The 14,026-nt window shown below is 38.3% G+C and overlaps 1 protein-coding gene across 1 annotated transcript; it reads left to right on the top strand.

Annotated features, from left to right (window-relative positions):
• Positions 1 to 1,668: 1,668 nt before the first annotated feature.
• Positions 1,669 to 9,843, top strand: CMTR2 (cap methyltransferase 2). The gene is made up of 2 exons (XM_001375893.5): positions 1,669 to 2,044; positions 3,917 to 9,843. Exon 2 carries the CDS (start codon positions 3,936 to 3,938, stop codon positions 6,228 to 6,230), a length of 2,295 nt encoding a protein of 764 aa, XP_001375930.2. The 5' UTR covers positions 1,669 to 2,044; positions 3,917 to 3,935; the 3' UTR covers positions 6,231 to 9,843.
• The last annotated feature ends 4,183 nt before the right edge of the window (positions 9,844 to 14,026 follow it).

The following is a 14,026-nucleotide window of genomic DNA, read 5'->3' as shown; positions in this document are numbered from 1 at the left end:
CCTGGGTGAGGAAACTCTCCTCTACCTCTATTCTTACTAACTTAAATGTGACCACTGATGATTGCTGAATTCACAATAAAAGAAGATCCATCAATAAGATATCAATAAAAGAGAACTTAAAAAAAAAAGAATGAAATGTGCTAGTGTGAATGGAAGAGAGATGCAAAACTGGACATTCTCCTTTGGTATTGCTCTTCTAGATTAAGCACTGATTAGTTGCAAGCCAAAGCTTATCCAGGAATATGTATGGAGGTAGAGATGACAACAGTGATATCCTATCTGAGTTTTGGAAAATGCTTTCTTTTAAGCCAGGCATCACCTCTGAAGGACATTGATTTGAACTGCTGGGTAAGCCTTGCCTTGCATTGCAGGTCAATCATCTCAAATGGAAGGTCAGAACAAGATTATGCCTATCAAATGAGAAAAGAGAGGATGCACAAGCAGCATTTTCATTTATTTGTGGGAGTCTGCATAACTGTGGTCTGACTTTGAGCTGGTCATGAGGGAAAAAAAAAACACAATTAAATTGTTGATTTTTCTCTCTTGTGGAAGAAAAAGACAAACTTTGTTACAAGTCATAGGATAAAGCAATAAAAACCACACACTTTGGAATTATTTGTCTTCTTGAAGTAAACACTCTTCCCAGAATGGAATCAAAGTCTGAGAAGAAAATACTTTCAACAAACAGAAAAGCAAAGAACAATTTGCCTATTTGGCCCCATGCTATCAATGGAAAAGGTTAAATCAGTGGCTCAATGGGCACCAGGCAAGGTAGAGGAATCTAAGTCTTTTTCTTTTGGATGTGAAATACCCACACCCCTCCCCGCTTCACTCCCTCACCCCAATGGAGAAAGCTCTTGAGTTTTGCAACTTGAGGGTTGCTATTCCAACTTAAAAAAAAAAAAAGTTTTTTAGTTCTTGCATTTACATGTTTGTTTTCAGAGCTAGAATGCGAAATACATGCTTTGATTAGTCACACTTTCTTAGCACACCATTACCAGTTTTTAAATCCGCCTTGGGGCACATAATACTGGGCGTCTGGAGACCAAGGTTCAAATCCCCCTGCCATGGGATTCTGGGCAAGTGAAGTAATCCTTCTGAGCCTCATCTTCCTCATCTATAAAATGATGGGTTGTTAGGAAAAGATCAGGTTCTTATAGCTCCGACATTTCAAATGGCTGAACCAACATGGATTTAAGTATCTCATATGTGCCAGGCTCTGGTGCCAGGTGTAAAAAGGATGGAAAGGCAGTGGGAGGAGGGAGGTGGGTTGGTTGTTAGTCCTTAGTTGGTTGTTAGCTTCTAAGAGGACCAATGACGTCATGGGGAGGTGTCGGGAATGGCATGTGGTTGGTTGGTTGTTGTCCTTTGTACTACTACTACTACTACTACCACCTACCACTCCCACTTTACTACTACTATTACTATTACTACTGCTACTACTCTACCAATTCTGCCACAATTATCATTCTCTGCCAATACCAGTTATTTTTATTATTATTATCCTCTCCCAATAATACCCTGGTAATTATTATTATTAATCTATCAATACCACTATAGTTATTATATTATAACTATTTTTTCCCAAGCCCGCCCCCAGAGTCCCCACCCCTCTCCACTCTCCCCTCCCCCTAAGAGGTGCGCGCAGCCGTAGACGTTCAGTCCCACAATCTACTGAAGAGGACGACGGACGGGGCGGAGCCCGAGGGCTAGCTGGAGTACGCTGTCAGTCCTGGTGACGTCAACACGCTGACGCTGGGTCGTGCGTGCACCTCTTCAGTTCGGCTTCCTTCACTTTCTCCCACAGGCTTCTTCCTCTACGGCGGCAGGGCTGGACCCTCAAACTGTAGGATGCGTTCTATCCCCCTGCCCGTGTAGAGGCAGGAAAGCCGGGTACGCCGCCTAAGGAGGCATGAAGGCGCTGAAAGCCGCTCGCGCCCCCGGAGCCCTCGGGCCCCGCCCCCTGAGGCTGCGCGGCTAGAGAGGCTTCGGGGGCTCCCAGCGGCCTCGCCCGGCCTGACTCTCTTCGGCTTCCGTCCGCCAGGTCTGTAGCCCCAGCTGGAAGAAGAGCCCGTGAACCGAACCCTCTTCGAGGCGGTCCCCGGAGGCTGGCCTCCCCGGCCTGTACTCGTCCGAACCCGGCTCTCTCAGTTGAGCACGGCCGGCTGGCCGCGTCCCGGGGCGTTCGGGCTCCAGGACCCCAGCTTCGAGTTGAATTCTAAGTCCAGCTTCTGATTGGGCAAGACCCTCCAAGCCCCCGGGGCCCCCGGAGTCGCCGGACAGCAGCTTCGGGGCGGGGAGGGTCCGTCCTTGAATTCTAGGCTTTGTACCAGGTTCCGCTGCACACCCCTTTGTGCCCGGTACCCTCCCTGCCTCCGATGCTGGGGCCTCCCCTACGCATCTGCCTATCTCCTCTGTTAGCTTCAGCTTTTTTAGGGCAGGGGCGGCTTTTGGCTTCTGTCCCCAGCTAAAATGTATCTCCACGTTGGAGTCAGTGCCCGTTGATTGACCCATCCCTTCTGGGGGAGATGGGAAGTGCAGCTTTTATATTCCCACTTTTACGGGGGAGGAATCCCAAATCCAGAGAACGAATTCATAGCAAATCTGACGGGATTTGAACCCAGATCTAGTATTGAATCACCTTACTTCTTTTTTCACTGCACAATGGAATGTCCCCCTTGGATGTTTGCTTGCACTAAAGACTTAACCAGAATGTTGGGAATAAAAACTGTTGTCAGCTTTGATGGGCTCTCCTTGCACATGTCTGCCTCATGTTTGAAACCTGAGTATGTGACCCCATCCTGGCTAAAAGCCATTTTGTGTCTCAAGCACTTTCAGTCTCTCATTTGCTCAATTCAGGCTCAGTTTCATAGCCCATTGGCATACATATTTTTTTTGCCCTCACTTACATTTTAAAAATCCTTATCTTCCAATTTAGAATCAATACTTTATATTGGTTCTAAGGCAGGAGAGGAGCAAGGGCCAAGCAATGGGGGTTAAGTGACTTGCCCAGGGTCACACAGTGAGGAAGTGATTAAGGCCAGAGTTGAGTCCAGGACCTCCCATCTTGTAGGGGCTTTCAATCCAATGAGCTACTTAGCTGCAACCCCCCACCCCCACACATTTTAATTGTATCTTCTTTGAGATTAGGGACAGTGCCATTGTGCCATCTTTATATGTTGAACAGACAGTTCCTGTACATATTAGACACTTAAACATAAATTCAAATCTTGGTGGTATGTGAGTATAGGCTCTTTGTGGACCTGGCATAGGGCTAAAGAAGGAAGACTGGGAATTAGGCCACCAACTTCTCATCCAAAACTGTTCTCTATTCTTTGGAAAATTTATTTACATTTTCCACGAAATTCAGGCTCTTTTCCTCTAAAGTTGTGATAGTAATTCCTGAATTGGTTAACTAACACTAGAAAGCAAAATCCAATGAAAGGAATAAAAGGATTATTAATGTGAAGAGTAATTATGTACAACAAATTCATATATCCCATTTATTTTTAAAGTGATGAAGTTAAAAAGCATTACTGTGGCCTAGATTAAAATTTTGGAAACTTGTTACATGGTATTATAATAAAAATGGTTATAGAAATGCATATGGACTTTCAGTTAGAACTTTTTATTCACAGAATTGAAATTCAGAATTATCACTAAACTGTCACTGAGACTTAGGGCTTCAAAGATGTATGATCTTATTGTATATTAGCAGAGAACTAGTTAGTAATTTGCCTTGAGATTTTCCCTAGATGTTTATGGGTAAGGTCCACATTTATTCCCTGGGGAGGGAAAATCTTAGAGTCTTTTGGCCTTTGCTCTTGAGAGTAGGGGGCATTGGGTGAGAGATTGGGTCACTGGAATGGGGAGATAATAGTTCAATTAACTGTGTTTTTGTTTTAAATATTCATAGGTCTTATTTGAATGTGAAAATGAATAATTGGAAGAAGACTTCAGGTGATCAGGCAGGAGGCCTCGAAAAGTTCAGTCCTGATGTTCTTGCTGATGTTTCAGAACTCTTTGCCAAGAAGTTTTCCTATGGTAAGCCACCTAATAATGAGTGGCAATTACCAGATTCTAACGATGTTTTCACCTGTGATCACACAGAATTCAATTCACTTCTTGTTTTGAAGAATTCCATGAATGAAGTAAAAAACTTACTGAGTGATAAAAACCTAGATGATTGGCATCAGCACACTTCTTTCACCAATAAAGCTGGAAAAATCATTCCTCATGTGAAAAAGATTGTAAATGCAGAACTTTGTACCCAGGCTTGGTGTAAATTCCATGAGGTATTGTGTAGCTTCCCACTTATTCCCCAAGAAGCTTTTCAGAATGGAGAGCTAAACTCAGTTCACCTTTGTGAAGCTCCTGGTGCTTTTATAGCCAGTCTTAACCACTATTTAAGGTCCCATAACATACCCTGTGATTGGAACTGGGTAGCTAACACCCTGAATCCTTACCATGAAGCAAATGACAACCTTATGATGATTATGGATGACAGACTTATTGCAAATACCTTGCCATGGTGGTACTTTGGACCAGATAACACTGGTGATATCATGACACTGAAACATCTGACTGGACTTCAGCATTTCATAAGCAACATGTCTACTGTTCATTTGGTCACTGCAGATGGGAGTTTTGATTGCCAAGGTAATCCAGGGGAACAAGAAGCTTTGGTCTCCCCTTTGCACTACTGTGAAGTAGTCACTGCACTGATGACTCTGGGTAATGGTGGCTCTTTTGTTTTGAAGATGTTCACTCTATTTGAACATTGTTCCATCAACTTGATGTACCTGCTGAATTGTTCCTTTGAGGAGATTCATGTTTTCAAACCTGCTACTAGCAAAGCTGGGAACTCAGAAGTCTATGTGGTTTGTCTTTATTATTTGGGTAGAGAGGCCATCCATCCTCTGCTGACTAAAATGATGCAACATTTTGGAACTGAAATTATCAATAAAGCTCTTTTCCCCCAACATATGATTCCAGAATCTTTTCTCAAAAGGCATGAAGAATGCTGTCTCTTCTTTCACAAATATCAGTTGGAAACTATTTCTGAAAACATTCGTCTGTTTGAGTGCATTAGTGAAGTGGAACAAACTAAGTTGAATAATTTAAGGGATTGTGCTGTGGAATATTTCATGCAAAAGTTCCAAATGAAGCGCCTTTCCAGAAATAATTGGTTAGTAAAGAAATCCAATATTGGGTGTAGCATGAATTCAAAATGGTTTGGACAAAGAAACAGATATTTCAAAACCTACAATGAAAGGAAGATGCTTGAAGCACTTTCATGGGAAGATAAGATGACCAATGGATACTTCAATCATTGGGCTGAAGAGCATGCTATAAGTAATGCTGGGAAAAATACTATTCTAGAAAGTGTTTGTGCTAATCTTGAGTATCACCTGTGGTATATCTTAGAGGGAATGAAATTGCCAAAAGTCAAGTGCTCTCCTTTCTGTGATGGTGGGATTTTAAAGACTCTAAATGAAGCCATTGAAAAGTCCTTAGGGGGTGCACTGAACTTGAGTTCCACATTGAGACAAAAGCCACAGCATTGCTATTCTTGCCATGTTCTTTCTGAAGAGCTGATATTTTCTGAGATGTTGAGCCTTGCTGAGTGCTATCAGGATGAGTCAGCAGAAGGACAGAGCAACAAAAGCAAGTGTCTGCTAGTAGGTTTGCTGCCTCCTGATGATAAAATCTATCACTCTATGGAAGTGAGTCTTTTGGAATCTGCTGATCTCATGACTTTCTGTTGTTCATTGCTTCATGATGGAAAACCAGAGTATCAGCAAGTGTTTCTGGACTGCTTTCTGCGTTCCTTGCCTCGACTTCAGAAAGGGGATGTCTTGATTTTGCCTGTGCTCTCCTGCTTTACAAGATTTATGGCTGGCATGGTCTTTGTTCTGCATAGTTGCTTCAGGTTTATCACATTTTCTTGTCCAACTTCTTCAGAGCCTCTGAGCACCTGTGCAGTCCTGCTATGTGTTGGTTATCGAGACCTCCCATCTCCTGTGCTCCAGTACTTACAGAATCTGAAGGAATTAATGAGTACATTGCTCAATTCCGATGCTTCTCATCAGGTTTTGCAGTTTGTGCCAATGGAAGTTGTTCTTAATGGAATGCTTCTAGAGTTTTTATGGGATTTAAACACTGCCATTGCAAAAAGGCAGTTGCATTTGATCATTCAAGGAGAGCAGCAGCAGAAGTCCACATTGTAAAACTACAGACAGAGATTTTTACTTTGGGGCAGTAGCTTCAGATTTCAAAATTCCTTTTGACTTATTTCAAAACCTCAGGGATTTTGGTTCAGTGATGGTCCAGATGTTTCCAACAAACAAGGTTTCTTCAGTTTCAGTTTCACTATGCTTCTAAAGTTTCTGTATGGGAGGAATGCTTGGAATTCTCTCAACTACTAGAAAGCTGACTTTGATATGAAATTCATCTGTTAGATTTGGAATGTACTGGGGTGTTTGTTGGGGTATAGATGGAGTGGTGTGTGTGTAGGTTTGGAAGGGTAACTTTAGGGGTGATAACTCTGTGAATTCATCTAGAGGAGCTGCTTTCTTACTCATAACAGGCAATATATATTAACCCTATACCACTAATTCTAGTCTTTATAGAATTTCCACATGTTGGAAATTCTATAAAGACTAAAAAGGATAAGAATCATATTCATTTCAGTTGTTTTCATGGAGCTCATCTGGTCAGCTTTCCTGACATGATATAATGTTAGGCAGTAAATAGTCAACTTGTTTTCATTTATTCAGATCTCCATAGTTGATTTGTAAATCCCATTTTTGAGATGGTGTTTTGAAGTATCCTGGCCAAAACTACCCAACTGAAATGGTATTAGGAATATCGGAACCAAAAATCATGTTTGAGATAGAATGAAAAAGACAGCTGGCATGTTTCATATACACTTCTGAATTAAAGACTTTTTGGCAGTGGTGTAGTGAGTTTTAGAAAAGACCCTTCATAATCAGTGAAATTTAAGATTTTCTAAGTGCAGATACACACACACACACACACACACACATGTAAATTTCACATTGAAAATTTGGAATATAGCATATGGGGAGGGGGAATTAAGTATTCTTTTGGGAAAGAATGATGGTTTAATGGTAGAACAATTTTGCTGTTTGACTATTTTAGTAGAAAATAATCTCATGAAATCACTTATGGAATAGTCAGTTAATTGAACAAACTAACACTGAGTTAGTTCAGTTTGTTTTCTTTGTTGTGCTTAAGTGTTAGGAAAAATAGGATTTCTGATTGAAAATATTGGTCAAACTGATATCTGTTAGTAATTATATGATCCCTGTGGATCAACAAATTGGAGAATGCCATTTAGACTTGTACATTTAAGACATTTTTGTTGGCCGTATTAAAAATAGATGCATACTCTGATGGCTGAAGTAATTTGATAAATATTATTCTGCACATTTTTTATGTTCTTGCTCAGCTATTTCGAGCTCCATTATAGATTTATGAACTAAGTCACTGGAAGAGAGAAATTTTATTTTCATTTATTTAAGAATAGAAGAGGAAATTTTAAAATGTGACTCATGCATATATTTTCCCCTTAAGCAAAGCTTTCGGGTGGTTTAACTGTGTTCTTTCATTTACTGTGGCCTAATTTGTATTCATTAAAATTTAGACTCTTAAGATTATAATTTACATGGAAGGACTTGCTCAGGCAAAGTGTTCTGAAGGGGAACAAAAAGAATATGGATTTAATGTTGGTGTTCAGGATATTACATCACTGCTTTTCTGGTAGCAGGGGTTTGTGAGGGAAAATAGTATCCTGATTAATTAGTAGTCACCATGTGGAAGAACTTTTTCTAATTGTAGAATAGGAGAGACTGATAGATAATTCATTAACAAGAAAATTAGAAACTGTTGGAAAATCATCATCTGGTAGCTCTGTCTTTAAGTTTGTTTTTGCCACTTTAAGTTCTACTGTATTGACAGTGTGTGCTTTTTTTTTTTTAAACCCTTACTTTCTGTCTTAGAATTGATACTAAATATTGGTTCCAAGAGCAGTAAGGTCTAGGCAATTGGGGTTAAATGACTTGCCCAGGATGGTACAGGTAGGAAGTATCTGAAGCCAGAGATATGAACCCAGGTCCTCCCATCTCTAGACCTGGCGTTCTTATTTACAGAGTCACCTACCTGTCCCTAGTGTGTGCTTCTTAAAAATCTATGATTAGTATGAAGCAGCATAGCCTGATTAGATAGAGGCCTGACCTTGGGCCAGGAAGATTTGGAGCTGGCGCCTGTATGACTCTGAGTTGGTCTTTTAATTGGTCAATACTTTTGGCAGATCTCTAGGAAGATGGAGGTTGGACCAAATTTGGTCCACTGATAAGAATGGTTTTTATGTACTTAAATACAATAAGACTTTATTTTAAAATGTAAAATCCATTCTTAGCCCTCAGCTATGCAAAAACAGTGGACTGGACAACCTGGGCAGCTGACCTTTGCTACAAAGACTGTATGTTGCAGGTAAGGTACTAACTTGCATTGGTAAAGGGAGTTTTATTTATTTGGGTATTACCTGCACCGATGAAAACTCAGTCCTAGTCTTTGTCCTGTCTCTTAAATAGTATGTGGTTGAAAACCCCAAACTGAATTCCAATATTCTTGATATTTAAGGAAATTCAAGTAGGTTATTAAAAGCTTAGCTTTTTAACAAGCAGGAGAAGAACTTTTATTTTTCTTTCTCAGGCACTTTTAATCTAATTTATAGCATTTAAATTTACTCTATGGGTAAGGCCATAAAGCTAAATGAGTTAGATGCAGATCTAGCTTTCAACAATAATTGGAAGTGATTTCAATGGAAAAAGGATATCTCCGAATGAGAGGAGGAATAAAGTAAGAAAGCAGGCATGTAATCTATAGTGGATCAAAGGAGAGTTATGTCAAATTATATAATGTTTATAAAAGTGCTTTGTAAACCATAAAGTTCTTATGTAAATGTTCACATTTTACATTTTGTTTGGAGTTGAATTGTTGAATTAGTTACCCATAAAAATTAGTTATTTTTTGAAGAGTGGTTAACAAATTCAAAACTCCAAAAATTTAATTATAGCTCTTTAGTAAACTCAAAGGGGAGTTATTTTGTAAATTTGTTTCTCCATTATTCATTTATGCCAAAGTATACTACTCTTAAAGTAAAAAAAAAAAATGGAATCTTTTAGGGGTTTTCATGAGTTATCATAATAATATTTAGACTATTTAAACAGTAAACATTTTTCCTCAGTAAAAAATCAGGAAATTATAATTTGTTGTGTATGTTGTTATTATATTTGACATATGTTCCTGTTTTATTCTAGTTTTTGAAATTCCAGATGGAGTATGCATATTCGCTTATACTAGTTTTTTTGGTAAATCTTGATAGTAAGGAAAATACTACTGAGTGAGAAGAACAAAGAAAATGTATTTATTGATGTTGTTATTTTGTTAATTTTTGATAAGAATATGGAATTTAAGAATATGGAATTTAAAATTGTTCAAATCAGTTCATCACTTTTAATTAATTGAAAAATGTTTGAATTAGTTCTGACACATTAAAGATATGAGAAATGAACTTTTGGCTCATACTTTAAGAAATTAAAAGAATTTCTATTGTAATCTGAATCAGATCTATCTTTTCTGAGTATCCCCCTTTTCAGTTTTCAGCAGTATATGCACGTTCAAGTGCTCTGTTAGCAAAAAAAAAAAAGAGCAACATTGGATTTATAATTTTTTCCTGTTGTTTTCATTATCTGCTTTGTTGAAATGGTATTTTTAATGAAAAATTATTCTTTGTAAATAAATGATTTTATTTAATTTGCTGAAGCTTCTAGTACTTTTTAAAATTTAGTATTTACCAAGCAAATGCTTTTGAGAGTATGGTAATAAGGAAAATTAATTTTGAATTGTATTATTAGTAATATTTCTATGTGAAATCTCATTCCCAAGTGTCTTAGTCTCCCAAGGTCAGACAGAAAAGGCTTGCTTCCAAGCTGAGGTTACTTCTAGGTCTGGGACTTTCTGTCTTTTGTTAACAACTTAAAAAGTTTAAAGGCATTTGTAGGCAGGGCAGATTAACTCTGATTAATTTTGACCCCTTTGAAAGTAAAGTAGGCCAGGAAACACATTTCCATTGCTGCTGAAAGCAAAGCATGTGGGATCTATTGTATTTAGGCAAAGATCTGCCTCCCCTGTGTTGAAGTGATGAGAGAGGAGTTGAGATCTCTAAGTCTACCTCCTCTTTTGAAATATCCACCACTATGGACTACCCAGGGAGGTCCAACTGTTAGGCCAATTGGAAAGAGGATACAGCTTCTGATGAAAGCAAAAGTCTTCTCCGCTCCCATTAATAATCATTGTTATTCTTGGGGAAATTCCCTCATTTTATTGGTTAAAATCTAGGTACAACAGGATCAAATATACTTTGCTGTCCACATTTGAGAATTATTTTTTCTATTTTTCCTTGCCTATTTCCTAAACTTCAGTTCTGTGCTCTTAAGCTGTTTTTATAATATGTTGGTTCTGACCAGGACATTGTGGTAGCTCAGGTTAAGATTAGAATGAAATGAGGCACTCATGAAACATTCAGCATTTACTGAAATGTAGACAGAAAATCTACTTGCTGAAACAAGTCATCCCAGCCTCCTTGTTTCTGTATTAACATATAATGGTCCCCAAGTCAGGAGTTTTAGGACTCTCTGGAGTTCTTATGTCTTGGGCTCGTTTTGTACTTAAATGGCTAAGGTGGACAGCCTGAGCTAGCTAAGTCCCAGGAACAGTTTCCATGACTTTTTCGACCTTCGATGATGATTTCTCACATAGATGTAGGAATACGTAATACTTTTCGTCTGGATGACTCAGTCTAATCTGCTTTGACACTGGCAGGGCTGGTTTACCAGAGAAAGGCCAGTCCCCCTTTGTTACCCTCAGCCCCTCTCAAGGTCCTGAGGACAAGGCTTAAGACCAACTTTAGTTAACTTTAGTTCTACTCATCCTCTCATTAATTTCCATCTAAACAAACCAACCACTCAATAATAAGGGAAGGGCATAAGAGAATAAGCATTGGTTAAACTAGGTGTCATGAACTGTGCTGAGTGCTTTACAAATCCCCCAATAGTGACACCAAAGCACGCCCTTTTACTTGCAACAAGGCAAAAGAAAGAGCCTCAAAGGGACACATGGTAAACCAAAGCTAAGTCCTATATAGTAAACCACAGCAAACTCATAGTAAATTAGATTCAATAATAAAAACATTACCATCATATATAAACCTGGGTCACATCCCCCAGAACACTCGGCATCTATGGAGGAAAGTGGTCCTACCCAGAAGGTAGGGAAGGAAACACGAGGGAGGAAAATCTATATTCTTTGGTTGACTTGCAGCGATGCACTGCAGGCTTTGATGCAGTTGGCCCATTCAGGAGCATCTCTGATTGCATGAAAGTACTCCTTTGCTAATTCCATTGATCCTCATTTCTCTCCTAGACAAATGTCTTCTTGAACCCAACCTAGTATTTGCAAAATTTCAATTTACAATTACTTCTAAATGTTGAGAAAACAAAATCTCTTAATTTGAATAGTTCTTTCCTTTAAACCAGAGAACTGTAAATCTCCAGTTGAATCTCTAAGGAAGGCAAACATGCCTAGCCAGCTTTTCTCTCACCAGGATTCTGTTACATCCAATTAAATTTCATAACCTCTTCCTATTAGCAATTGCAAAACCTCTCTTATCCCTTTCTGCTTTTACCTTTCAAATTGAAGGCGCAGACTAAAGAGTCTGAGATACTTTATTTTTATGAAGATAGAAATGGGGCCACTAAAAGGTACTCAAGGATCCCTGCCTGAGGGACTTAGAAACAGACTTAGAAAAAAGCATGTTAACATTTTAAAATTGTATTTTGTTTATATTTCCCAATTAAATTTTAATTTGGATCTGATCACACTTGGGAATTCTAGTGCCCTTCCAACTGACAATGAAGATGAACTTCTTTCCAACCAATCAGGAATAACGGTTCCCAAACCTGTCAATAGAATAATTTTGCTGTAGGTCTGGGAATGTGCTTTTCCCCCTGTTGAAACATATTCCCAGGTTCTTTAATCTCCTCAAAAAAAAAAAAAACAAACCTCAGTCTCTTATGTCCCATAAGTTTTTTAAAAAACATTTTTAAAATTCTGAATTCAAACATCAGAAAAGAGCAGTTTCATATACACAGCAAAACACAGAAAGTGGATTGTATGTAGAATTGAATCTCCATTTCAAACAAATTCTTAACCCCCCCCCCCAAAAAAAAAGGTTCTCACCCTGGGACTTTCTGACCACCCTGGGGCTTTCTTCAAAGAGCTCTCAAGTATTGCTGTGTTTTGCAGTTTTGCAGGTTACACATTTCTCTTCTGGTCATGCTGGTGCTCACTTTAATTGAAGTCTTTCCTTTCCTACTGCCAGTGAGCTTCTTGTTACAAGTTCTTGCAATTCTAAGGAAGCAGGTAGATGCCTCTTACTATAGTTTCGGAAGAGAATGAAGTTCTTCTGTAGCCCTTTCCTCTGTTAGTAAATGCTTACAAATTCCAATCTGGAGGTAATAGCAAGTTCTTCCTCCCTTCTACACTGGGATATTTCTTTGATCTTCCCTTTTCTTTCCCTGGCTTTAAACCCTAAGGATGGAATGAAAGCCACCCTTAGGTTTTCTATTTTTCTTATATGATTCCTTTCATATTAGAATAGTAAAATTGGAAGACAATAAGGTTCTGAAGAGATACTTGTTTCTTCTCCCCTAATTAGAATGTTAGCTCTGCATCATCATATAGTGTGACCTTGCAATTGTTCAAATAAATTTGCCCTTCTAGATTTCTCTTGACTCATGTTTGTGTTTGAAAGTTCCTACTTAGCTCTGTTTTTTTTTTCCCCTTTGAAATGTGTGAAAGTTCTCTGTTTGATTAAAGGTCACTTCCACACCCTCCCCTCCCAAGGTTACATTCTTATACTTTTCAAAAGCTTAAATAAGAGCCTTTTGGCTTTCCACAATTTGCCTTTCACTTAAAAAAGTAACAACTTGGCAAATTTCCCTTATGAAATCTACAGTTTAAAAAAATGTAACTCTCCATTTTTTATCCTTTTTTTTGTTTTATCTTTATATCTTAAAGCAGTTATATGCAAATGAACTAGGAGACTGTAATGTTCAACATCTGTAAGTACTCAACATGTCCAACAACTAATTTTGTGCTTTTGAAACTGTTATATTCATATTTTGTAGTTTTTAAATAAAAGTTTGTTCTTTTAAACTACTAGTTTTTTTATATAACAAAAAGTGCTTCTATGAATATTTTTGTACATGTGGATCCTTTACTTCTTTATGTGATCTTCCTGGAGCATTTAATGATATCATTGGATCAAAATGCATGCCCAGCTTAATGTATTTTTGTTGACAATTCTAAATTACTTTTCAGAATGATTGGACAATTCATAGCTTTATAGTGATGCATTAGAGTATCTTTCCTCCTATAGCTCTTCCAAGCATCATCATTTTCCATTTTTGTTATCTTTGCCTGGGTATATTCTTTTGGTAGAAATCCAGCCCTGGATTTTCAGATACAAACATTAGTCAAAAGAAATTTAGAAAGGCAAATTTATTTGAGCAATTGGAAGATCAGTACATGATGCGGTGCTAACATTCTAATTGGGTGAGAAGAAACAAGGGTCTATTCAGAACATTGTCTTCAAATTTTATATTTTTAATAATAAAGGAATCAAATGATTACAAATAGAGAACCTAGATGTGGCTTTGATTCTGTTCTTAGGTGGGTTTAAAGTGGGATAGATTGAACATTTATTAAGTGCTTACTGTGTCCAAGTTTCTCTCCCACGCGTTAGTGATACAAATACAAGTAAGCAAAATAGTCTCTGCTTTTAAGGTGCTTAACTTAGAATGAAGGAAGACAATGCATGATGGGAACTGGAAAGTAGGTGAGAGGGTGATATGATTTTTAAATGGTGGCCATGAAA

The sequence above is a fragment of the Monodelphis domestica genome, chromosome 1 (genome assembly GCF_027887165.1).
Source record: "Monodelphis domestica isolate mMonDom1 chromosome 1, mMonDom1.pri, whole genome shotgun sequence".
Lineage (NCBI taxonomy): Eukaryota > Metazoa > Chordata > Mammalia > Didelphimorphia > Didelphidae > Monodelphis > Monodelphis domestica.
The sequence above is the reverse complement of the archived record's forward strand: the minus strand, read 5'-3'. Positions and strand labels throughout refer to the sequence as shown.